We start from the raw sequence: 26,980 nt of genomic DNA, 5'->3' as shown, positions 1-26,980 counted from the left end.
ATTGGATAATTTATTTCGGCATGTCCATGCAAAGTCGTGACAAAAAAAAGAAAGGAAGAAAGCCGTTCTATTGCTAATCAACAAGAGAGAAACGTGCTTATAGACAACTGCCATAACTACGCTTGGCCTATGGATAATATCATGCTTTCGAATGCTGTTGAAGATGACGAATTCCCCCTCTTTACCGGTTACTCCGTGCAAATCTCCACCCTCCAAAAAACCCAACATGAACTCTGACATCGTGGCTACCCTCTCCTTACTCATCAACTCCAGGTGTGACGCCATTGAGAAAATGGTAGGCGCGAACACCATGGTTATCGAAGGCTTGAAAAAGACTGGAGTTTGCATGTGGTGAAATCAAGGATGTGAAAACGAGTGGCAAAAGTTGAAGAAAAAAAAGGGTGGAAAAGAATAAATGTCTACCATAGACGTCTCACTGATCTGGAACAATACACAAGAAAATGGAACCTGAGGCTACGGCTTGCCAGAGGTGGAGAATGAAGTTTTGCCTGCAGAGAAGAACAAAGTTGGTGATACCATCGACGTTGTGCATCGCCTCGACAAGAAGCAACAGCAAATACAGGGATGCTGTCTGGAAAGCTGCTAGGAAGAACGCCTTCCTTCAGAGCCACGGTATGCGTTTCGCCGAGCTTCTCAGCCCAGAGGACATAGAAAGAAGGAACAAGTTGAGGACATAGAAAGAAGGAACAAGTTGTGGCCAACGATCAAGATAGCACGAAATGAGGGAAATGCTGCTTACTTCGTCGGAGGACGAGGCTTCATCAACGGTTCAGAAATCCATTCCTCCCTAAAATCTCACTAGAAGGAACAGGTTAATGATTTCAGCCATGGTATGTTGTTTACCTAACAAGCATCAGGTGACTATTTTTCAGGAATACTCAGGTATTTTAATTTATTAGTTTGTTCTTGTATGACCAGAAGACCTATTTTGTTTACAAACTTACGAAGAAGATTGAAAGCTGTATTTTTTTACCGTAACTAAGATACTGTTTTAAAGGGCATACAAGGTCTGCTCTGACGTTACATGGTTATTGCTCTATTTAGTTATTAATACTTAATTCCAAAAGGTCTTAAACGTTTATATGTAAAACATTTTTTATTCAATGATTTTATGATCAGTTTTCATATGCACTTAAAATAGTAGGTACCCTTTTATTTAAATTATTATTTCTTTTATTTCTCAGAATAGTTCCTGATTACACTAAAGAGGGTTTTTAGTCTCTTACTACAACCCTTGGTTTGGTCTTGAACATAATTTTCAGTTGAATTGAATTTCAAAGCTGGATAACGTCTAGCTCAAAGGTTATGGAATAAGCTATTTTCACTTTAAATTGACTTAAATGGTGCAGATCTCGGTTCCTTATCGTTTACGTTCACTGCTCCTACGTCTTTGACTCATCCTACTACAGTTTTATACTTTTATATAATCTTTGTTGTTTTGTCTATAGTTTCTCTTAATGCTAGGGGGTTACGAAACAATGTGAAGCGCAGGGCCTTATTTTTATTTGCTAAACATTTTCGAACTGATTTTTGCTTTTTCAATTTCAACTAACTCAATTTCGGCTGATGCCAACTTCTGGAGGTCACAGTGGGGCAACGATACTTGGCTTTCCCATGGATCTGAACGCTCCGCTGGTGTCACTACAATGAAAAATACCTTTGGTGGTAATATTCTACACTCGGAATGTGACCCCTTTGGTCACTTTATTTATCTTGTGATCAGTTACAATGACATTACACTCATTACTGTGAACTTCTACGGGTACAACACCAAACATGAGAATGATGAGTTGCTTGAATCTATAGAGAAATATACTTCATTGGTTATCTAAATTTCCCAATTTGTTATTATTGATAAGAGGGGACTTTGACATTACTATAGATAATTCAACTGATAGATGGCCCCCAGGTAGGCCAACCAATCAGAATTTGGGTTTAATACTTTTTTAAATTTTTTTTATTATTTTTAGCCCTTTTTCTCCCCAATTTCGTGGTATCCAATTGTTGTAGTAGCTACTATCTTGTCTCATCGCTACAACTCCCGTACGGGCTCGGGAGAGACGAAGGTTGAAAGTCATGCGTCCTCCGATACACAACCCAACCAGCCGCACTGCTTCTTAACACAGCGCACATCCAACCCGGAAGCCAGCCGCGGGAGGTTTAAAAAATACTTAAATTGCCAAAGTTCCAGAGCATGTCCTTAAAGTAGAATTAAGTATTCTCATAGGTGAGAATAGCAACGGTTTTGACGGCTCCATTTGGACTCCTGAGTGGCGTAGCAGTCTAAGGCACTGCATCTCAGTGCAAGAGGCATCACTACAGACCCTGGTTCAATTCCAGGCTGTATCACAACTGGCTGTAATTGGGAGTCCCATAGGGCAGCGCATTATTTGCCCAGCGTTGTCTGCTTTAGTGTTTGGCCGGGGTAGGCCGTCATTGTAAATAATAATTTATTCTTAACAGACTTGCCTAGTTAAATAAAATTGGGTTCGCTTGTTGTCTGTTTGGTCAACTGTGGGATGATTGTACTGGCTTGGTATCAGGACAAAGGGTCAAATCTGTGGTGTCTCTGTTCTCTAGCAAGTGCTTGGTATTGTGTAAACATTTCTTGTCTATGTCCTGTTCTATAGCTGCACATGGCTGATCGAATAAGACGAGATGGAGGCCGGGAGAGAAGGTATGACTGACCGCACATATCACCCAACATTTGTTTTATAAATAATATCACCTGTAGGCCTGACCGCACAAATATCACCTCACAGTTATGATCTTGACGTGGTACTCTCACAGACAACTGCAAAAATGGCTGTGGGTGTGTCCATATTGCCTCGTGATTTGATTCTGTATCTTCCTGACTATGTCTCCACAGAGCATTTCTTCAGGGTCCTGTTGGACATGGTGGGTATGGACAAGCTGAAGACGTGGGCTGCAGTGAACCATGGGGCCATCGTGCTCTGTTGGTGAGTACCTCTACACTGTTAGATCCAATTCCTCTACCCAGTCACATAGCAAAAACTCCAGCACAATGGACTAATCCTGCAAAGCAAGCAAACTGGTGCTTAACTAAAACAAGTGTTAATAGAAGAAATGATTCCAGCTCCTACCGATTGAAGTTCCCTAATCTTGTTGATTCATATGCTCTGAAATTAGACTAAGATTACTTTGGTTTTAGTTATTTAAACATTTAAATCTTCAATGTTCTGCTTGTTATATCAGCCTAGCTGTTTGTTAGTTGCCAGTGAAGTTGAGTGTAAAGGGAGAAAAGGGCGGGGCCAGCTGGGGGTTAAGCATGTCTTACAGGGAGACTTTGTATTCATTCTCCATATCACTGGGTGATGTGGGTAAGAAAAGGGCGGGCACAGCTGCCCATTGTGAAACAGCAACAAGCAGTGGATTACATTTCAATTCCTTTCGTTTAATTTTCTGGTTTCTCTGCCACTTACTTCCCTTGTTCCTTTTCACTCTAGCCCCCACCCCTTCCTCCATGTGCCCATTGTCCTTCTGTAATCACTAAGACGTTAAACACAGATTTCTGGTTCTCATTTATAAGCAGTATAGTCTAACATCAAATTATTTGATTTAATTCTAGACGTTCACTTTTTTCGCTATTGATATTCATTTAGAAATGTTACTACCCAGTATGAAATGTGGGGTAGGTGTAAAGGTTACCTTCAACAAGCTCTCTTGTTAGTGGAGGGATTGGCCAGGGTAGGCAGTCATTGGAAATACAAATTTGTTCTAAACTTTTAACCAGGCAAGTCAGTTAAATCATGTTTTGTTTGTTTCCTGAACAGTACCGATGGGAGTGTTGCCGGTGAGATCAGGGAGGTATTAAAGGCCTACTACGCTCCAGAACTACAGAAGATCTAGCACTGTAAAGGAGTGGAAGTTCTGCTGGAGAAACTGGCCTGATACAGATACCATCTCACCAACTATTGTGACCTCACCAACTGGAGTCACAGGTTCTCATAACTGTCCCCTTTGACCTGACCATCCTGGTGAAATCCCTACTATGACATGAAGATGGATGAAAAGAAACACTGATTTGTACTGCATTTTGTCAAATTCATTTAGGTGTGCTTGTTTGTAAAGCTGTGGAGCAAGTATTTAAACGTAAAAGGCACAAATACTGGCAGTGTTTTTCTATAATCTTGTAATTGATCGGTATGAGTTGTACTAGCTGACCCAGGAGCTGGAATTAACTAAAAGAAAACATTTTATTGCAACACAAACTATCCATTGGCAGAGAATGTCAGTAAGCAAATTTCAATGATTATTATTTTTTCATCTGTAGAATATTAACCCTGATGGTTTGTGTGTCGTCACCTTTATGCCACATTAAATCACCAAGCCGTGGCCCGGTCTGGTAGTCTGCTCATCTATGACGGAAGGAAGCCTGCATTCTCACTAGCAAATTCATTTAGTGGGCCCTGCTCAGGTTCCATCTGTCCTGGTGTCTGATCCGGACAGACCCAGTCAGACGAAACGGCTTATTTCTTCCAGAGACCTCACATTCTTCTAATCAGTAGAGGATTATCAATGGCTGCCTGTGTGGCTACTATTTGGGAGGTTTAGGCTCATGGCAGTAGTCGGACTTGCACTACTTTTGAGAATTTTGTTGACCAGTGAAGACAATTTGGGAATCAAATCAACATTGAGAGCTGTGCTGTTATTTTGATGATGCTCTTTTTAGCAAAAGGTCTGAAGTTGAAATACAGTATCAATGTCCAGGTGGCTGGTGAAACTGACAGAGTTGATCAACAAATATTTTCCGGGAGGAAATGTTTGCTTATCTGAGAGTACTTGAGGTTTTCCAAACACACATGATCAGTGACCTACTCTTTTTAATCTTCTGGTGTGGAAACATTGCAAGCTGCTTCCATATTCATAAATCCGCTTTGGGAAGATTCAATCTTCCAGATACCCAGATTATTTAACCTGTCTGCAGATTCGTCCAGATGTTGCATTTTGAACTTATTATTTCAGACCCGACCGGGTGCCGTTCTGCAGTGGATTATGTCTTCTTGTTGGGATAACATGGCCATAAGGACTGCAGGGGAATAGTGTGGTATACAAATATAGTTGAAGTCAGAAGTTTACATACACTTAGGTTAGAGTCATTACAACTTCTCCACAAATTTCTTGTTAACAAACTAACGTTTTGGCAAGTCGATTAGGACAACTACTTTGTGCATGACAAGTAATTTTTCCAACAATTCCAGGGGGTCAGAAGATTATACACTAAGTTGACTGTGCCTTTAAAACAGCTTGGAAAATTCCAGAAAATGGATGTCAATTAGCCTAGAAGAAGCTTCTAAAGCCATGACATCATTTGAGTCAATTGGAGTTGTACCTGTGGATGTATTTCAAGGCCTACCTTCAAACTCAGTGCCTATTTGCTTGACATCATGGCTGATTTTTGATTTTCCCAAGACCTCGGAAAAATAAATTGTAGACCTCCACAAGTCTGGTTCATCCTTGGGAGCAATTTCCAAACGCCTGAAGGTACCACAGTCATCTGTACAAACAATAGTACAAAAGTATAAACACCATGGGACCACGCATCCATCATACCACTCAGGAAGGAGATGCGTTCTGTCTCCTAGAGATGAACGTACTTTGGTGCGAAAAGTGCAAATCAATCCCAGAACAGCAGCAAAGAACCTTGTGAAGATGCTGGAGGAAACGGGTACAAAAGTATCTATATCCACAGTAAAATGAGTCCTATATCGACATAACCTGAAAGGCCGCTCAGCAAGGAAGAAGCCACTGCTCCAAAACCGCTATAAAAAAGCCAGACTACGGTTGGCAACTGCACATGGGGACAAAGATCGTACTTTTTGGAGAAATGTCTTCTGGTCTGATGAAACAAAAATAGAACTGTTTGGCCATAATGACCATCATTATGTTTGGAGGAAAAAAGGGGGATGCTTGTAAGCCAAAGAACACCATCCCAACTATGAAGCACGGGGGTGGCAGCATGTTGTGGGGGTACTTTGCTGCAGGAGGGACTGGTGCACTTCACAAAATAGATGGCATCACGAGGATGGAAATTTACATGGATATATTGAAGCAACATCTCAAGACATCAGTCAGGAAGTTAAAGCTTGGTCGCAAATGGGTCTTCCAAATGGACAATGACCCCAAGCATACTTCCAAAGTTGTGGCAAAATGGCCTAAGGACAACAATGTCAAGGTATTGGAGTGGCTATCACAAAGCCCTGACAATTCTATAGAACATTTGTGGGCAGAACTGAAAAAGTGTGTGCGAGCAAGGAGGCCTAAAAACCTGACTCAGTTACACCAGCTCTGTTAGGAGGAATGGGATAACATTCTTGAAGCTTGTGGAAGGTTACCTGAAACATTTGACCCAAGTTACACAATTTAAAGGCAATGCTACCAAATACTAATTAAGTGTATGTAAACTTCTGACCCACTGGGAATGTGATGAAAGAAATAAAAGCTCAAATATATCACTACTATTATGACATTTCACATTCTTAAAATAATGTGGTGATCCTAGCGGACCTAAGACAGGGAATTTTTACTAGGATTAAGTGTCAGGAATTGTTTAAAAAAAACTGAGTTCAAATGTATTTGGCTAAGGTGTATGTAAACTTCCCACTTCAACTGTATTTCTTTCAAAGGCCTCATTTCTTCTGTATGAAGTCGTTGATTCTAAATCTCACGTGTAGTTGAAGGATCACTTTAGATTAAAAAGAATAATGATATTACTTTGTCAGCAGTATTTTTGCTACAATGGAAGGTTGCACTCCCCTCCTTAGGAGCATTAATATCCAAGTACGTAATTGCATACACAAATCTCGTGTTTGGCAATGAAACTATGCAAGCAATAAAAATCATATTGATAGGAGAATCCATTTCTAAAACCTGAATTGAACCATTTATACAGTAAAACAGATGCATAGTAACTCCAGCTCCCTGGGAACCCCACTTGGTAGTGGCGTAAGTCACAAAATAACTTCATTGAATGGAAAGTCTCCCATAGTGATCTTAGAACATTCACCAGTGTGTCTATGGACAGCATTTGGTTAACTTCCTGGCCGCCCTCTTGGCGAACCTGACCTTGCCCCGAGCCTTCACTGTGGACGTGAACTCCTGAGACTTCAGCTTGGTGTAGTAGTCTGAGAACTTATTGTACAGGATGGAAATGGGCATGCCGTTCAAAATGACCCCAAAGGAGATGCAGGTGAAAGCAAACAGCCGGCCCAGGATGGTCTCTGGAAACATGTCTCCATAGCCCACAGTAGAGATGCTCACCTGAGGGAGAAGGCCAATGGTCATTCTATTTGTAAACACGAACGTAGTCTCTACTGAACTTGCTAACATTGCCAGGACCGGAGTTGACCCTTCATGATGTGTGTGTGTGAGTGCCACAGTGTTCATGACAGGCATGGGAGAAGGCCAAGGAGAGCCCATGTGAAAAGCTTTGTGTGGAGGATTAATCGAAGGGAGGGCAAGTGAAGTGGTTTCTGAGTTTCTGGGGCTATATTCACTGTCCTCCTGAAGGCTGTTGAAGCATTGTTAAATGGAATTACAGAACTAAGGGACTAGGTTAGTCAACAGTCAATGGACGTAGGACAGATCAATTTACATGTCCTCATCTAACGCCTTCAATTAATTAAGGTGGAAGTGCCTCAAGGGGAATCCTTAAATACCTTTCCCCTGGCAGAGTTCAGCCGTTCTTAATACCATTTTGCACGTATGTACACTAGGTGTACATAAACATTAAGAATGCCTTCCTAATACTGAGTTGAGCAGCAGCATTGCAGTTCTTGAAAAACGGGTGCACCTGGCACCTACTACCGGATAGGAATTTTATGAATAATGACTAAACAATATCTACATTTTAAATAGAACTATAACTAATTCAACTCTACTATGTTTTATTATATCTGATTAACAATATTAATTCATAAGGGATGGATTGTGGAGCATGAAACAGGGGGTAATTAAATAAAATAAATACCATTCAGCCAGGTTAGAGGGGACTGGAATTGTGGGTTTTTAAGTAAGCAGAAAGGGTCGTTAACCTATGGTTGAACCGACTCAACTTAGCTCTGGGATGTTTAGATAAGGCAGTGTGTGTTTTCTTAGGTTTTCCATTAGCTGGAACTGTCTGCTGGATGGTGATGGATGAAAACTTCTGAAGTTTTATCTTGATTTAACTGTGTGTCTGGAGTAAGAGAGCAAAGGGGTGGTAATAAACTATTGAACTGTTGGGAGAAAGAACATTTTATAACCTACGATGTCATATTTTGTATATAAACTGTTTGTGGTTACATGGCAGCGCGCTCTGAGAATAAATACTATTATCTAATTTTGATAAGACTGGTCTCTGTCTATTTTATGCAAATAGGAATCAGTCAGTCTGATGGAAAGAGCAAGTGTTCTTAATATTTAGTACACTCAGTGTATATTTTAGGCATGGGAAAATAGCTTCCACATCAGCTCTAATTAAACAAGGTGGGGATATAAGGGCAGCTACTTGCAATGTGAAAGTCTCTTAAAAGGCAACAGTGATAATAGGCTACTGTAGCTGACAGGGGTGTGATGAAGCAATTATTTCTGCCAGCATGTTGGTGACTAGGTGGAATTGAAATGTGAGTGAGCAGACATTATCATAATCCGCAGGTAACAATGAATCAATGTTGCTCAAAACTGTGTAAAACCCAATTGTGTGTGTTGTCAACAGTACCAAATAAACAGAGACAGCACAGAGCAGGGCCAGAATGACAGTCCAGGATATGCAGTGTTATTGTAATAATATACAAGTTACTTGCTGGGACATAACAGTGAATGTTTCAAATAAGGAAACTAATCAATTAAGTAATATAATAATCTTTAGCCAATTACTTATAATAACCAATGAAATAGAATGGGATTACTTACAGCTGCCCACCACCATGCCTGAGGGATGCTGGTGAAGTTGGTCTGATGGACATCATGCTCTACAGTGTACACCATGGCAGAGAAGGTGAGGATTCCCATGGCGATGAAGAGGAAGAGGCAGCCCACTTGCTGGTAGCACTGGCGCAGCGTGAAGCCAAATGCCCTCAGCCCCGTAGAGTGACGGGCCAGCTTCAAGACACGGAAGATCCTCATCAGACGCATGATTCTCAAAACCTGGCCCAATTTGCCCACCCGGCCCACCGTCTCGATGTCTTGGTGCTTCCCGTAGTTGTCGGTCTCGAAGCACTCCAGCACCAGCTGCAGGTAGAGGGGTAAGATAGCGATCAGGTCCACCCCGTTCAGGACGCTTTTCCCGAAGCGCGGCAGGTCCGGGGTGGACACCAGACGCATCAGGTATTCCATGGTGAAGAAAGCGATGCAGAAGGTTTCCACATACTCCCCATAGGTCTTCCCACTCAGCTGTCCCGTGGTGGTGGTATACTGCATCTCCTCCACCGTGTTCAGCGTCATGGCCACCAGGGACATCAGCACGAAGAAGCTGGAGGCTACAGCCATGAGCTTGGCGGTGACCGAAGAGAAGGGCTTCTCCATCAGGTTCCAGATGATGTGACGCATCTGGCCCAACGCCATCCCGTGGAACAACTCCTCATTCTCCTCCATCTCCACCTCTGCCTCCAGCTCCCTCTGGATCTTCAGCTGCTCACTGAGCTCGTCCTGGCGCTCCTCGAAGGAGATTCGGCAGCAGCGGTGTGTGTTCTTGATCCTCACACCCCAGTAGTTTATCTCCTCCAGGAAGTTCCTGGGACACAGCTCGTCCTTGATCCAGAGGACACCCGTCCGGTAGAAGTTGAAAATGTTGTGGAAGATGTCCGGGTCTCTGTCGAAAAAGAACTCGTTGTTCTGGACAATATAGTCGTCACACAGGTCCAGTTTCCTGTTGTGGTCTGTGTATGTCGCCAGGCGGCCGATCCTGGTCTTGGGATACTTGGCAGCCACCCTGTAGGAGATCTGATACACCGTCCCACCCACGTTGATGTTCAGCATGTAGTTCTTCGCAGGAAAGGAGAGGCCTCTTGTCAGGTATGTCATTACATCTTCCTCATCTTTGTACTCTGCGTAGATGTCACGGCTGAGTTCTTGCATGGAGTTCCATGGTTTCACCAAGTTGTTCTGGGTGAAGGGAATATTGTTGTCCTCCTCTGGGTCCTTGTATGTGGGGCCTGTCCCCCCGACTTTGTAGTTGGGGAAGAGGCTCTGTCTCCTTCTCTTGAGCATCCTGGAGGTCTGCACTAGGACCTGGTTAGACGCGGTAGCTCACGGAGTGGTGTGGAGGCATTAACACAGGTCTAATACGCTCTCCTGAGTCACTTACAGCAGTATACCAGCAGAGAGAGAAACACCCCTGACAGTCTAATGTTGCTGACTGAGAGGATCTGGGTGCTTTAAGTTTTAGATACTAATATCCTCTTCCAGTCCCTTTCCCCTATTCGCTCTCTCATTCGCCCTCCCCCTCCCACCACCACCCTGACATCTTTCATTTGCCTTACATTTCAAATTCCCTATCCAGAGCAGGAGACTCTGAGCTGTATTATGGACCATTATGGACTTCCTGGTTAGTAGTAAAGAGAGGTTAAGGATGCAGCATAAATCGAGCTTGAGTTAAAATCATTAACACTTTTCCATCCTGTTATTTCTGCTAATGTCCAGTGTTTCAGATTAAGAAATATGACCTATAATTATTTACAATTAGTGAAAGTTTCTCCAAATATTTTTTTATGTTAAAAAGCAGCTTTTCTGTGTTTTAACAGTGTGGGCATATACTGATCAGTAAAAATATGAATGCGAGACCACTGATTGCTATTTACTCATGGAGGATGAGATGGCCAATCATTTTTTTAACGGTCCATTTGTGGGTTTTAAAAAAATTATGTAGAGTATTATAATCAGAGAGGCACGATAACACACATCAGGCCTGATGTCTACTGGCATTAACATGCAGACTGGAGTACGGTGGAGGCAGGACAACTCCAGCTTAGATCCGGCCAACTGCACTATATGCTATTTCGTCGCTCGCCACCAAGTGGCTCTAACCACTCTCCCATGCAAATAACTGAATGGCAAATTCCTCCACGTCTCTGTTTATTACCTGCAATGGAACTTTGCTGTGACCCTTTAATCCAATCTGGTGCAAACAAACTAGTTTAAAAGTGCTCTTCAGGAACCTGCCCTCCTAGCTTTGTGTAAATTGCTTAATCCAGTTAGCCTTTTTGCTGTACACAAACAGGCAACTGAAATGCACATTTTTATTTTACCTTTAAACTAGGCAAGTCAGTTAAGAACAAATTCTTATTTTCAATGACAGCCTAGGAACAGTGGTACTAACTGCCTTGTTCGAGGGCAGAATGACAGATTTTTACCTTGTCAGCTCGGTTGCTGGTCCAACGCTCTAACCACTAGGCTACCTGCCACCCCAAATATTAGCTTGAAAGATTGATCATCAGCCTCCAATATATTTTTCATAAGGGAAGGTAAACACTGTCTTGGTTGCCTGGCAGTATTAGATGGGTTGTCTTTGGGATGATGATGCTGTGCATGATTTCCTGTACATCAAAGCTGACTCTATACTGCCACCTGCCTCTGCAATTGTTATAGTCAGGCACAGCTCAAAATGCATTTTAAATAGGCTGTCAATCATTAAAATGGAGTAGCAATGCACTCTTAAATAGCTACTAGAGCCACTACCTTAGACATTCAACAAACCCTCTACACAATAGGCTGTAGAGATTCTCTACCCTTTTCCGGAAGTGTGCGCACTCGTTCACCATCCCCACACCGCATTTAAAAGCATTGAATATGTGCATGCATGACATTCTCACACCCATCATTCCTTTTGAATCAATAAGAGGTGTGTAAAGTGCACAATTCAGGAAAATGGTAAGAGAATCAGAATGTATCCCTAAACACATGGTGGTATAGGACAAGATCTAAGTTCTCAAAGTCAAGCAATGAGTTTTGAATGACTTATGGGTCTTGTTTTATTTGATCACGATACAGTATTTAGTCCCCATACTCTACAAGGTTGGAAAAGATCACAGCAACAGAACACCAAGGGTGTACTCGTAAATTCACCCTGGAGTGCGCTCTGGCCGTTTGTAAATTCAGAGTTGATCCGAACGTTCTGATCTCACAACGGCAGTCAAGCACCCAAGCTAACTGGCTATAGTTAGCTAGCTACTTCCAGCCAAATGAGAGAACACCTCACTCTGACCAGTTTACTTGCCCTAGCAGAGCTGGTTAGGCTGTTCATGTTATCCAGAGCGTTGGTGACTAACTGTGGTGCTGGCAAGAATATAATGATTTTTTTTTGCCGATGTTTACTGACACCGGTCATATTCAACGGGTGTTGAGTGTTCGTAAATTCATCAGTTATGCTGCGCTCTGACAAGAGTGCTCTGAAATCAGAGTAGATAGCCAGAGTGAATTTACAAACCCACCCTAAAATACAAAAGTTAAATCTAGTTTTAAATACATCTTACTCTACCCTGGTACTACAAAAATGTATACAATCTTATTTACAACGGAACATTTTATCAAAGTGCTTCAGTCCTGATTCTGTTCTTGGGGGAAGAGGGTTTATGTACAATATTTTACAAATGATGATGTAGTACCATCACATTCCCAATAGAGCTCATCTTCCCAAGCACAGAGTCGCATAAAAATTATTTAGAAGAATGTGCTTCTGGAGGTAATGTTCATAAGAAAAAAAACATACCTATTTTATGACAGTACTGCCTAAAGTATGCTTTTAAATAAATATTCACAAAAATACATGTCCACCAGGGGACTGAAAGTCAGAACCAGGAACTCTGCATCACCACCCACACACGTGTTCTGAAGTAACACAAGGTTCTACTGTATGTAGTAGAATCTGAAATGTTTTGGGGCTGAGGGAGGAATGGGGAAATAGAGGCCAAGCTCCCAAAATCCCTTGACACACTAAGGCTGCGTTTAAACAGGAATGACAATTCTGATCTATTTTTCCCCACCAATTGGTATTTTCATCAATCACATATATTTTTCAGAGGTGATCTGATTGGTCAAAATACCAATGTGTGAAAAAATGTTTTAAAAAATGTTAAAAAATTCAATGGTGCTGCCTGTCTAAACGCAGCCGGAGTAGGACACAATTCATATTCACACAAATGACAAACATCCCCAGAACTGATAACGTAATGCTTTTCAGAAGGCATCTGGATGCAACTCTGCTAAAGAAACGGAGGTCGTTGGCAAGGAGACCAAAGCGTCAGTAAACCGATGGGGATCATTTGGAAGGTTGGTTATGACAAGTCATCTTCTGTATTCACCACTGATATCTGGAAGGAAGACAAAAGCACAATGGAAAGTGGTCATTCACAGAGAATCTAACCAATTAATAAGGGCTAAAGTGGTCTAGCTGCCAGTAACAATCCTTGCTTAAGATAAGCAGTTTAGTGGGTGGTAAATGTAAGGTCATCAGTCACAATGCAAAATGGTTTGGAAGTTCACACAGGCAAGTAGTTATTTATGGAAGTGATGACTCCCAATCAATCAAGTAGGCTTCTTACTGCTGGGTATGTGTGGCCTATATTGGAGGTGTGCCTGCTGATATCAATGTTGAGGTCCTCTTCTGTGGTTTTCAGGTACACTGGATTGTCGAAGTTCATGCTCTTCTTATTCTTCAGCTGCCAGTTACGCCACATCAAGTAGCCTCCTGCTGCAGCCATGGCCAACAACACTGGGAAGAGGCCAAAACATAAGTAACACTATTAGTTTTAAAATGGTTCAAATCCAGCTATCGAGAGCTACGGTTACCAAAGCACCTGTGCTACTCAAGGGTTACTTTAATAAATCATGACATTCAATCAATAACTACTTGATAGATGAAAATTGTCTGTTAATTGAATGATTAGAATATTCTGCCCTGAAACATATGATTGTATGGAATTGATTAGAATGTATGAAATCATAATCAATAAATGTGTAGTCCTAGTCAGAATTAGGGTAAAACAATATGTCTTTATGGTATTATAAACAGACTGTCTGAGCTCGGTGCCGACCTGACTAGAGATTTGGGAGAGAACGGGGAGTACGTATCAAGGACAAAGTCACTATCTCTGTCGGCTGGGAAGTGAGACAGACAGTGTGTGTAGCAGGACAGGGTCACTATCTCTGTCGGCTGGGAAGTGAGACAGACAGTGTGTGTAGCAGGACAGGGTCACTATCTCTGTCGGCTGGGTAGTGAGACAGACAGTGTGTGTAGCAGGACAGGGTCACTATCTCTGTCGGCTGGGTAGTGAGACAGACAGTGTGTGTAGCAGGACAGGGTCACTATCTCTGTCGGCTGGGTAGTGAGACAGACAGTGTGTGTAGCAGGACAGGGTCACTATCTCTGTCGGCTGGGTAGTGAGACAGACAGTGTGTGTAGCAGGACAGGGTCACCATCTCTGTCGGCTGGGTAGTGAGACAGACAGTGTGTGTAGCAGGACAGGGTCACTATCTCTGTCGGCTGGGTAGTGAGACAGACAGTGTGTGTAGCAGGACAGGGTCACTATCTCTGTCGGCTGGGTAGTGAGACAGACAGTGTGTGCGTAGCAGGACATGTGTGTGCATATGTTTGTTTGTATGTGTGTGCGTATGTTTGTGTGTGCGTATGTTTGTGTGTATATGTGGGTGTGAGAAGTCATTATAAAATGAATTGATTTGTATTCTTGACTTCAGAACGTTCCCATGAATAAACATTTAACTTTGGTAGACTGGGCCTCTGTCTGTTTCCTTTTCTATCAGTATCTTACAAATCCTGATATAACAGACTGAGAGTAACTTAATTGAATTGGTAAATGAACAGGAGTGTAGAATTATCCTGACACTACTATAGCAAGGAAAACCATTGAAGTATTGTCCATCCACCCATTTATCATAAAGTTGAGTGGCAGGCCTTTAGTGCATGATTCATAGACAACTGCAGGGGTCAAAGAGAGGCAGAGCGAGAGCGAGAGGGAAAGAGGCAGAGCGAGAGGGAAAGAGGCAGAGCGGGCTAGGCAGTATCACTTACACACAGGGAGGATAGCCCAAGCAGCTGTAGATCCTCTAGCTGTGAAGTTCACCTCATGGATGGATGTACTGCTGTTGGCTTCTACAATAGAACATGTTAGTCTAAGAGTGTGAATCCTTTGATGGACCATTTTATTTAAAAATAAATCTACCAAAATGTCATACTGGTTCATGTCTGTTTTTCTCTATTAGTCTCTTATTGGGGTAAGATCAGTTGTAACCAGCATGGACACATTGTATACCAAGCACAACCTTGAGAGCTTAAAGTACAATACACTTGACTAGTCATGAGTAATGATCGGTGATATGAGTCAGGGTAGTGACCGGACTTGCAAACAAGTGGGTGAATGGAAGGGGGAACAAAGATGAGGACATGAGCTTTGTTTAAGGATATTTCCAGGTAGTCTGCTAACTGGGGTGGTTCTGTGGTCTGGCAACCCCTTGGGGGTCAGCTGGGCTCTGGAACATTATATGGCCATCAGGACCTGGCCGGTCCAGGCTGACAGACCAGTGTTTTGGCACAATCATAGTCTAAGGAAATCTACCACTTTTTTCAAAGGGCTCAATGTACTGGCTCAATCAGGCAAGAAGAACTGGGTCTTACCAGCAGGGACAGGTTTGGGGACAACATTTGGCACTGTGGTCGCTTTGAACGAAACAAAACACTGGGATCAGTGCAACAAAAGGAATCTTACAAATTAAAAACACCCTAAAAAAAAATCTGCCTAAAGAAATGACTTAAAAAGCAGGCTTATCCAATTAAATGCAATATTTGTTACTGCGATTATGGTATAGTAAGTACTAGATCTTGGTTAATGTCTGTGGGTGAGAGCTTTACTCCACTAGTACCCTCTAACCAAATTGGACCACTATCGCAATCAAAATGAAAAGCATCAAGCACACGGCCAGATAGCCTTCCATCAATAACCAGGCAAGACATTCAATTCATTCTGTTAGCTTCTGTGTGGGTTTAAAACATGTCACTTTCTGGATCAAAATGATGCATGCTAATTGTAGAAGTCACTTAAAGGTCTGCCTTTTAAAAATGTTGGGTGGATTCCTGGGTGGATGGCATTAAAAGCTACTAAATCCACGTAAACATTCCTGTGCTGTCAACCACTCCAGATATCTTTACATGCCTGACCAACTTCCCATCTTCACACCACCCCTAGTTGCAGGCTGCATGCTAGCAGGCTAATCACCATGACGATAGGAGGCACAGAGGAGGCAGACCAGACAGTCATTCTAGTATGAAATTAACTCATTGACATCTAGAAACTCAGAACCCAAAGGCCATGAAACTAGACTACTGGGTCCTGATGCATGGCTATCCAGGCAGGCAGACAGTCAGGCGGTTGACAGCTTTACCTTGGGGGTGAGTGGGATGTATTAGAGCTTTCCCATCATCCTTTGAGGGAGCTGAAGGGGTCGCTGTCATAATAAGGGAGCAGAGTAATGCTTTGGCAAAACGTCAAAATCGAACATTTACATTCTGACTTCAGAAATGCTTGTTACCAAACAATATATAGTACTTCATCATGTTACATTATGTCACAAAGGAATTCCTAGTGGAAAAACATGGAAATGGAGCAAAGCACAAATGCAAAGTATCATACGAGGACGTGCAGAAGTGATCCAAAATAACACCTATCCTATTTCCTATCCTACTGTCCAACTAACCATAGAACCTGAAAACAGTAAGTACTCCATAGGAGTGAAAACTGAAGGCGGCTCGGCTAGGATTATGAATGGCATGAATGAAATGAAGCAGGAATCACGTGAAGCAGGAGAGAATGATTGGTTGAGATCAGACGAATCAGCAAAATATAAAATCACCATACTAGACTCATTACTGGGCCTAAATCACCTTTATTCATTTGATAATTTAATGAATATTAAACGGAGTAATAAATGTATAGGCTACCCTCTTCATGACACGTATAATGGTATAGTAGGTGCTAGATCTTGGCTAATGTCTGTGGGTGAGAGCTTTACTCCACTAGTACCCTCTAACCAAATTGGACCACTATCGCAATCAAAATGAAAAGCATCAAGCACACGGCCAGATAGCCTTCCATCAATAACCAGGCAAGACATTCAATTCATTCTGTTAGCTTCTATGTGGGTTTAAAACATGTCACTTTCTGGATCAAAATGAAAAGCATCAAGCACACGGCCAGATAGCCTTCCATCAATAACCAGGCAAGACATTAAATTCATTCTGTTAGCTTCTATGTGGGTTTAAAACATGTCACTTTCTGGATCAAATCTAAAAAGCTGTATATAAACCATTCATCAAGTGACAGGTGTCCCTCTTATTGGGCCCTATGTCACCCCCATTCCCTCCCCCAGTCCCCTCTGCGTCCTGGGTGGTTTATTCACTCAGAGGGAGTTTAAAAGCCTGGTGCCATCTCTACTATATACACAAACATCAGTGATCTGGAAGAGGAAGAAAAGAGCATGGAGACCAACGCAGCACACAGACTTCAGCAGAGCAGGGTGAGCCAGGAGCAGAGGAGAGCAGTGGGGTGGAGCAGAGGAGAGCAGGGTGAGCCAGGAGCAGAGGAGAGCAGGGGGGTGGAGCAGGGTGAGCCAGGAGCAGAGGAGAGCAGGGGGGTGGAGCAGAGGAGAGCAGGGTGAGCAAGGAGCAGAGGAGAGCAGGGGGTGGAGCAGGGTGAGCCAGGAGCAGAGGAGAGCAGGGGGGTGGAGCAGAGGAGAGCAAGGTGGGGCAGAGGAGAGCAGGGTGAGCCAGGAGCAGAGGAGATCAGGTGGGTGGAGCAGGGTGAGCCAGGAGCAGAGGAGAGCAGGGTGGGGCAGAGGAGCGCAGGGTGAGCCAGGAGCAGAGGAGAGCAGGGTGGGGCAGAGGAGCGCAGGCTGAGCCAGGAGCAGAGGAGAGCAAGGGGGTGGAGCAGGGTGGGGCAGAGGAGAGCAGGGTGAGCCAGGAGCAGAATGTAGGCAAACAGACAGACTCAGTCCGGATACAGCGGTCAGTCTTCACAAGCAACACATTTCAACTGCCACCCAAAAAACACCCTCTTACTTAGATCTGCCACACGCAGAAAGGGAGGGGAGAGAAATGCTTGGGTGACGCAGAAGGCCTCTAAAGAGACAGAGGGCTTCTGAAAACTCACTCAGCATCACAGCACAGTTTAACCCCTTACTGCCCCACCTGATGGGGCTAATGTTACAGTACTTGCCTGGTCTGCAGTGAAGGGCGTCTGAGGCTAGCGTCTGGTCTTGAGGACACGCACATGTGTACTTTGGGGAGTATTTGTTGATCTGTGGCGCTGGCAGGCACATGTAGGCACAGCCTCCGTTCAGACCCTTCTCATTGCACCAGTTTGTTCCTGTATGGGATCAAACGTGAGGAAGCCAGTTAGCCATTGCTCCATATTTCTAGGCTTCATTATGTAAAGTACCATTGCTACTTTGCCTGTAAAAAGTCAGATGAACTTCAGCACTCCTACATGACTGCATGTTTATAGCCAGTTATAGGTAAAGGTCAAAAACAAGGATCCTGCCATGTAACGTTACTGTAAAGGAACAGCATACCACAGAGGGTTATAGGGGTCAGGGGAGTTGACTTAATAAGGTTACTTAGGAGTGTGGCGGGGAACTGTGAATGTCCGAGTGGAAGCCAACAAAGCCCTCCCAAGCCATTGTGTTCTAGACTAACCAACACAGCAGCTCAAATCCCTGTGTTCTAGACTACCATAGCCCTCCCAAACCTCTGGTCATGCCAACTCCTCTCCAAGCCCGTGGTCAGGCCAATGCCCTCATCTGGCAGCCTTACCGGACAGCTGGATTAGCTCATGGTAAACAATGATGTCCTGTGGCTCGTTCAGATTGCTTGCCAGGGTAATCACATCAGAGCCTGTGAACTTGTTTGCTCCGTAGATCGCCTCGTTCTCCCCATCTGTCCAGAATACTCTATCCTGAAACAGTCACAGTCACACTCTAAACCCCAGAGCAAATGCCAGAAGAGATGGCGTGGGACACACGCTTCAGAGAAGGAAAGACCATTGAAGACTGAAAGGCAATTTATTCTAATACTCTGCCAGTAATTCTGTCAAATGCCACAGGAGGTCAATGTTATTGACCCCACACATAGAGCAAATCATAGACTTTACAGTTGACAGAAAACCAGTTACAGTATGATGAAATCAACTAACTGCTTTAAACAGGGTTTCAGCAAATGACCAAGTATGAATGTCAATAGAAGCATGAGTTTGCTTGGTAAAGTGTTTGCTCTGCTCTGTAACATCAACACATAAGAAAACCAATCTCAAACATCAACTGCCCTGCCAATATACTACATGTAAACCATCCCAACATCAGGGCGCCTCCTTGCATCCCATAGTCGCACCTCGAACACAGTGAGCGCAAAGGGGTGAGCCAGGTAGTCTGGGGACTGCAGCACTTTCCTACGGTTGTCGCCGTTCAGGTCCACGCTACAGAGCATGTGCAGCTTGGAGTCCACCCAGTACAGTCTGCTCTTGATCAGGTCTGAGAAGGGAAGGAAATTCATAGGTTTATCAAACCCTGTAGCCGTGAAAGCAGTTGAACCTCTTCAAAATGTTAAATGTAAATTAGGTTTAACAGTCTGACCCACCTAGAGTGATTCCATTGGGCCACTGAATATCAGTCTGGACCAGGACCTGCCTGTCAACCCCGTTCATACCAGACTTCTCAATCTTCGCTGGTTCACCCCAGTCTGACCAATAGAGGAATCTAGAACACCAGGCGAGAGAAGATCAGTAGCTCAAATTATGAGGGTACAAAAAAAAAAAAAAAGAGGAAACAGAAATTTGGACCCCAATACAATATAGTAACTTTACCCAGAGAGTGGATCCACAGCGATGGACGCAGGCTCTTTCAAACCACTGCTGAAGAGAACCTTCCGCTTGGTGCCGTTGAAGTTGGCCACTTCAATGGTCTTGGTGCCGAGGTCTGACCAGTAGATGTTGTTATAGATCCAGTCCACAGCGATCCCCACAGGTGTCACATTATCAATCACCTTCACATGGCTTCCTACATCTCCTCTCTTATCCAACACCGTGCTAAATGGGGGGTGAGAAACATGTCAGTATTTGGTATGAGTTTCCCCATAATGACCCCAAACCCTTGTTCATAGTGTTGGAGGTTGAATAGCTGGTCAGTGGACATATGCTCAGTGAACTTTACCCTTCTTGGTGCTTACTATGTAAAATGCTTTCAAAAACAAATAGCAACAAGATGTCAGGGTAAGGTGAAGAAAGTCTTATCATGGGGGCAATCTCTGGGGTTTCAACCTCATCTTATGGGGTTGGGACTTGTCTCTACCTAAAGATGGCCCTCTGGCTCAGGTCTGCCCAGAAGATCCTCTGCTGGGTGAAGTCTGCATCCAGTGCCACTGTGTTCCGCAGCTGCTCCACAATCTGGGTGTACTCCCTCCGCTCCAGACCCAGCTTCCGGATGTCCCGGCGGTTAGTGAAGATAAGACAGGGTTCCTTGCCTTGTGGGGAGGAGAGGGAGTCAGACACTCTAATAATGACAATGCAATGGAGCCCTTTAGGTCTGTTCTGTCCTCATGTTAGAACAACTGATCACAAGTCAGTCAGATGGCACCAAAACATCCCAGCTGCACTTCTCAGATCAAGGTTGTTGTAGTAAATGACATCACTGCTATTCTGTTTGAACTTGGATTCCAGTATAGTGGTGTATTAGAATATTAAAAGCTGCTTGAGAACTAAAAATGCATTTATCAGGAAAAAATATGAAGCGCATGTTGGATCTGATTAGCTCTGACAAATGAGTGATGCTACTTCCCTCTAGCTCTGACATCTGCTTCTACATGTGCTCCTGGGGCTACATTATGGTATACACAGGACAGGGTGAGCCAACTTACCCACAGCCTTGCATACTCCTGTGGTGGGGTCCATCTGGTAGCTGTTGTGGCACTCGCACTTATAACCTCCCTTCAGGTTGATACAAATCTGACTACAGATCCCAGGGTTCATACATTCATTGATGTCTGCAAGGAGGGTGGGAAAAACAGGAAGTCACCCAAACAGTAGGAAGTCAAAATGAAGACACTTGGTGAATACTAAGTCAAATGTAAACACAGTGGTTGAAAAAGTACCCAATAGTGATACTTAAGTGAAAGTATAGATACCTTAATTGAAAGTTACTCAAGTAAAAAGTTAGTCACCCATTAAAATAGTTGGTTCTAAAACATACATAAGTAGCTATAGTAAAATAATTAATCATTTAATATTCCTTATATTAAGCAAAGCAGACAGCACCATTTTATTGTTTTTAAAAAGTACAGATAGCCAGAGGCACACTCCAACACAGACATTATTTACAATTAAGCATGTGTTTTTTGAGTCCGTCAGATCAGAGGCAGTAGGGATCTTGATAAGTGTGTTAATTGGACCGTTTTCCTGTCCTGCTAAGCATTCAACATGTAACAAGTACTTTTGGGTGTCAGGGGAAGTGTATGGAGTAAAAAGTACATAATTTATTTAGGAATGTAGTGAACTAAAAGTACAGATACCCCAAAAAAACTACTTAATTAGTACTTTACACCCCTCTGTAAGAGAGACAACAAACTGGGTGGATAATCTTCAAATGTATCAAGTCTCAATACCCCAATGCAAAATACTTTCTTTTGTATGAGAGTTCATATTGATTAGTGTTAATCATTGTGTGTATGTAATATATATATATATATATATATATATATATATATATATATATATATATATATATATATATATATATATATCCTACCGCCACAGGTCTTGCGGTCTATGAGCTGCAGTCCAGGGGTGCAGTCACACTCGAAGCCAATCACCATGTCCCTGCAGATGTGGGAGCAGCCTCCATTGTTCAGCAGACACTCATTCAGGTCTAAAACAGCATACGACAGAAAAAAAAATCTCATCTTATTTGTCACATGCGCCGAATACAACAGGTGTAGGTAGACCTTACAGTGAAATGCTTACTTTACAAGCCTTTAAAACCAACAATGCAGTTAAGGAAAAAAATACAAGTAACAAATAATTAAAGAGCAGCAGTAAAACAGGGGGTACTGGTACAGAGTCAATGTGCGGGGGTACCGGTTAGTCAAGGTAACATGTACATGTAAGCAGAGTTAAAGTGACTATGCATAAACAGAGTAGCAGCAGTGTAAAATATAAGGGGGGCAATGCAAATAGTCTGGGTAGCCATTTAATTAGTTGACGAGTCTTATGGCTTGGTGGTAGAAGCTGTTAAGTCTTTTGGACCTAGACTAGGTGTTCTGGTACCGGAGAACAGTCTATGACTAGGGTGGCTGGAGTCATTGACAATGTTCAGGGCCTACCTCTGACACCGCCTGGTTTAGAGGTCCTGGATGGCAGGAAGCGGTGGTTACTAAAGCACTTCATTCACAAACAAAGGCCTGACTAAAATCAAATCACATCAGATCAGTGGACTGGCTCTGTCTGGCTGGATGACAGTGGACTAATGTGATTTCTGTAGTGTAGGATGAGTTGGATAAGAAGAATACGAGGTAGCCTCCATGGGACAGGTGAAAAAGGTAAAGCTACAGTTGAAGTCGGAAGTTTACATACACTTTGGTTGGAGTCAATAAAACTCGTTTTTCAACCACACCACAAATTTCTTGTTAACAAACTATAGTTTGGGCAAGTCGGTTAAAACACCTACATTGTGCATGACACAAGGAATTTTTCCAACATTTGAGTCAATTGGAGGTGTACCTGGGGATGCATTTCAAGACCTACCTTCAAACTAAGTGCCTCTTTGGTTGACATCATTGGAAAATCAAAAGAAATCATCCAAGACCTCAGAAAAGAAAGTCTGGTTCACCCTTGGGAGTAATTTCCAAACGCCTGAAGGTACCACGTTCATATGTACAAACAATAGTACGCAAGTATAAACAGCCATCATACTGCTCAGGAAGGAGACGCGTTCTGTCTCCTAGAATGAACGTACTTTGGTGCGAAAAGTGCGACTCAATCCCAGAACAGCAGCAAAGGACCTTGTGAAGATGCTGGAGGAAACAGGTACAAAAGTATCTATATCCACAGTAAAACGAGTCCTATATCGACATAACCTGAAAGGCCACTCAGCAAGGAAGAAGCCACTGCTCCACAACCACCATAAAAAAGCCAGATTACGGTTTGCAACTGCACATGGGGACAAAGATCGTACATTTTGGAGAAATGTCGTCTGGTCTGATGAAACAAAAATAGAACTGTTTGGCCATAATGACCATCGTTATGTTTGGAGGAAAAAGGGACTCTTGCAAGCCGAAGAACACCATCCCAACAGGCAGCATCATGTTGTGGGGGTGCTTTGCTGCAGGAGGGACTGGTGCACTTCACAAAATAGATGGCATCATGAGGGAGGAAAATGATGTGGATATATTGAAGCAACATCAAGACATCAGTCAGGAAGTTAAAGCTTGGTCACAAATGGACAATGACCCCAAGCATACTTCCAAAGTTGTGGCAAAATGGCTTAAGGACAACAAAGTCAAGGTATTGGAGTGGCCATCCCAAAGCCCTGACCTCAAGCCTATAGACAATTTGTGGGAAGAACTGAAAAAGTGTGTGCGAGCAAGGAGGCCTACAAACCTGACTCAGTTACACCAGCTCTGTCAGGAGGATGGGCCAAAATTCACCCAACTTATTGTGGGAAGCTTGTAGAAGGCTACTCAAAACGTTTGACCCAAATTAAACCATTTAAAGGCAATGTTACCAAATAGAAATTTAGAGTATGTAAACTTCTGACCCACTGGGACAATGATGAAAGCAATAAAAGCTCAAATAAATCATTCTCTACTATTATTCTGACATTTCACATTCTTAAAATAAAGTGGTGAACCTAACAGACCTAAGACAGGGAATTTTTACTGAGATTAAACATCAGGAATTGTGAAAAACTGAGCAAAAATGTATTTGGCTAAGGTGCATGTAAACTTCCAACTTCAACTGTATATAGTAGTGTACAAACACACCCATAGCCAAAATAGTGTATCAATCCCATTGTACTGCAGTCTAAAACCAGCGCATTATTACTTCAACTTGTGAATCAACAGTAGACAAGCTAAGCCACTTGAGTAAATGCACACAAAAATGCCATTTAGCAGACACTTTTATCCAAAACGACTTAGTGTGGAAAACGACCATGTGTGCATACATTTTCCCAATGGGTGGTCCCAGGAACCGAACCAACTACCCTGGCGTTACAAGCATCATGCTCTACCAACTGAGCTATAGAGGACCACTCATCGTTCTTCATAGTGAATAAACAATCACAAGACGGCTCCATAAAGGAACTTATCCTCTCTGCTGCTTAATAAAACACAGGTTTGGCTCTCATCCACTTACTGCACTCATTGATGGGCTCGTCGCTCCAGTCTGGACAGTCCCGGGCCTTGTTGCACACTTTACTCATCTCTATACACTCTCCACTCCGACACTTGAATTTGTCAGGGCCATTGCACTGTGTCACTGGGTTGTGAAAGAAAGTGGCATTACAAAGTGGTGATAATGGAATGTTACAAAGAGGAACAGTGGAATAACAGAAGTTGGTGTAGGAGGTTGAGAGTCAGCCATCTGCATGGCCCCCATAGGAACAGAGGTGTGCTAAATGGTAGGTGCAGCCAAAGCAATTCATTTACGTGTTTCAAATCAAAATTGTATTAGTCACATGCGTTGAATACAACAGGGGAAATGCTTACTTAGAAGCCCCTAACCAACAATGCAGTAAAAATACACACACACACACACACACACACACACACACACACACATATATATGAATAAGAAATAAAAGTACCTAAAGAACAGCAGTAAAATAACAGCGAGACTATATACAGGGGGGTACCGGTACAGAGTCAATGTGCGAGGGCACCGGTTAACAGGGGGGTACCGGTACAGAGTCAATGTGCGAGGGCACCGGTTAACGGATGTACATGTAGAGTTAAAGTGACTATGCATAGATGATAACAGAGTAGCAGTGGTGTAAAAGAGGGGGGGCAATGCAAATAGTCTGGGTGGCCATTTGATTAGATGTTCAGGAGTCTTATTGCTTGGGGGTAGAAGCTGTTTAGAAGCCTCTTGACCTAGACTTGGCACTCCGGTACCGCTTGCCGTGCAGTAGCAGAGAACAGTCTATGACTAGGGTGGCTGGGGTTGTTTACATTTTTTAGGTCCTTCCTCTGACACTGCCTGGTATGGAGAGATCCTGGATGGCAGGGAGCTTGGCCCCAGTGATGTACTGGGTTGTTCGCACTACCCTCTGTAGTGACTTACGGTCGGAGGCCGAGCAGTTGCCATACCAGGCAGTGATGCAACCAGTCAGGATGCGCTCGATGGTGCAGCTGTAGAACCTTTTGAGGTTGAGGACCCATGCCAAATCTTTTCAATCTCCTGAGGGGGAATAGGTTTTGTCGTGCCCTCTTCAAGACTGTCTTGGTCCAAGCACACCATCGTTAGTTTGTTGGTGATGTGGATACCAAGGAACTTGAAGCTCTCAACCTGCTACACTACAGCCCCGTCGATGAGAATGTGTGCGGTCCTCTTTTTCCTGTAGTCCAAAATCATCTCTTTTGTCTTGATTACATTGAGGGAGAGGTTGTTGTCCTGTTACCACACAGCTAGATCTCTGACCTCCTCCCTATAGGCTGTCTCCTCGTTGTCAGTGATCAGGCCTACCAGTGTTGTGTCATCAGCAAACTTAATGGTGGTGGAGTCATGCCTGGCCATGCAGTCATGAGTGAACAGGGAGTACAGGAGGGGACTGAGCACGCACCCCTGAGGGGCCCCCGTGTTGAGGATCAGCGTGGCAGATGTGTTGTTAACTACCCTTCCCACCTGGGTGCGGCCCGTAAGGATGTCCAGGATCCAGTTGCAGAGGGAGGTGTTTAGTCCCAGGGTCCTTAGCTTATTGATGAGCTTTGAGGGCACTATGGTGTTGAACACTGAGCTGTAGTCAATGAATAGCATACTCACATAAGTGTTCCTTTTGTCCAGGTAGGATAGGGCAGTGTGGAGCGCAATAGAGAATGCATCATCTGTGAATTTGTTGGGGCGGTATGCAAATTGGAGTGGGTTGAGGGTTTCTGGGATAATGGTGCTGATGTGAGCCATGACCAGCCTTTCACAAAACTTAATGGCTACAGATGTGAGTGCTACGGGTCAGTAGTCATTTAGGCAGGTTACCTTAGTGTTCTTGGGCACAGGCACTATGGTGGTCTGCTTAAAACATGTTGGTATTACAGACTCGGACAGGGAGAGTTTGAAAATGTCAATGAAGACACTTGCCAGTTGGTCAGCGTATGCTCGCAGTACAAGTTTGAAGTCAATACTTCAATAACCTAATTACTGTAGTCCTGAAAGATCTAAATATAGTATTTATTGAGCATCTTTTGACCCAACTCATACAGGAATAACAGTATTTTTGAGATGAGGAACACTGAAGCAAACATAACCTTGTTCAGGAAATGTTCTGTAGTAACGGAAACAGTTTTAGTTTTTCAAGTAGATTAATTTTGGAATGACATTACTTCTGGTTGAACGCACTCACAGTTTTTGCAGTTGACTTCATCGGTGCCATCTGCACAATCACGCAAACCGTTGCATTGTCTGCTGCCGTGGATACAGTTGCCGTCCTCACACTTGAACTGGTCCGGTCTGCAGGTACGAACAGCTGAAGAGGACACAGAGTTGTTAAACCATTAACCCTTACAGAATACACAACCATGACCTTATTTACACCATCATAATGGAACCTACACCAATGGTTCACAACCTTTTTTGGGTCCTGTACCACCAACAGAATTTTGACCTACTCTGAATACCCCTGAAGTACCCACACTCATGTGGAGTTTTACCAGTAAGCCTATGGTCTCGACATATACCCCTGGTTGGGAATAACTGAC

General features: G+C 43.3%; 2 protein-coding genes and 1 pseudogene across 4 annotated transcripts in view; 1 reads left to right on the top strand and 2 right to left on the bottom strand.

The window, feature by feature from the left end:
- The first annotated feature begins 707 nt into the window (after positions 1-707).
- On the top strand, positions 708-5,226 carry LOC139422844 (pumilio homolog 3-like; annotated as a pseudogene).
- A 1,705-nt stretch (positions 5,227-6,931) lies between these two features.
- On the bottom strand, positions 6,932-10,230 carry LOC139422842 (potassium voltage-gated channel subfamily V member 2-like). Its single transcript, XM_071174256.1, has 2 exons — positions 8,935-10,230; positions 6,932-7,302 (listed from the first exon to the last, which is right to left on the bottom strand). The coding sequence occupies exons 1-2, from the start codon at positions 10,228-10,230 to the stop codon at positions 7,057-7,059; spliced, it is 1,542 nt and encodes a 513-aa protein (XP_071030357.1). The 3' UTR covers positions 6,932-7,056.
- A 1,731-nt stretch (positions 10,231-11,961) lies between these two features.
- LOC139422841 (very low-density lipoprotein receptor-like) overlaps positions 11,962-26,980 on the bottom strand; it is a 31,460-nt gene continuing 16,441 nt past the window's right edge. Inside the window, exons 6-19 of one of the 3 annotated variants that reach the window (XM_071174253.1) lie at positions 26,626-26,748; positions 24,426-24,548; positions 21,820-21,939; positions 20,933-21,058; positions 20,368-20,539; positions 19,884-20,105; positions 19,658-19,776; positions 19,412-19,551; positions 18,839-18,980; positions 18,243-18,392; positions 16,414-16,476; positions 15,047-15,127; positions 13,560-13,729; positions 11,962-13,328 (exon numbers count right to left, since the gene is read on the bottom strand). In XM_071174253.1, the coding sequence (XP_071030354.1) occupies positions 13,293-13,328; positions 13,560-13,729; positions 15,047-15,127; positions 16,414-16,476; positions 18,243-18,392; positions 18,839-18,980; positions 19,412-19,551; positions 19,658-19,776; positions 19,884-20,105; positions 20,368-20,539; positions 20,933-21,058; positions 21,820-21,939; positions 24,426-24,548; positions 26,626-26,748 (1,787 nt within the window). In that variant the 3' untranslated portion in view covers positions 11,962-13,292. The remainder of the gene's footprint in view (positions 13,329-13,559; positions 13,730-15,046; positions 15,128-16,413; positions 16,477-18,242; positions 18,393-18,838; positions 18,981-19,411; positions 19,552-19,657; positions 19,777-19,883; positions 20,106-20,367; positions 20,540-20,932; positions 21,059-21,819; positions 21,940-24,425; positions 24,549-26,625; positions 26,749-26,980) is intronic. The other 2 variants (XM_071174254.1, XM_071174255.1) reach the window with 2 other exon arrangements.

The sequence above is a fragment of the Oncorhynchus clarkii genome, chromosome 12, assembly GCF_045791955.1.
Source record: "Oncorhynchus clarkii lewisi isolate Uvic-CL-2024 chromosome 12, UVic_Ocla_1.0, whole genome shotgun sequence".
NCBI lineage: Eukaryota > Metazoa > Chordata > Actinopteri > Salmoniformes > Salmonidae > Oncorhynchus > Oncorhynchus clarkii.
This window is presented reverse-complemented; position numbering and strand designations above follow the sequence as displayed.

What these genes read in the sequence shown, in the direction of transcription:
- LOC139422842 (XM_071174256.1), bottom strand. Translation starts at nt 10,230, where the DNA reads ATGCTCAAGAGAAGGAGACAGAGCCTCTTCCCCAACTACAAAGTCGGG. An exon ending in AGGCATGGTGGTGGGCAGCT is followed by an intron (nt 7,303 to 8,934) that starts GTAAGTAATCCC and finishes CTTCTCCCTCAG; the next exon opens with GTGAGCATCTCTACTGTGGG.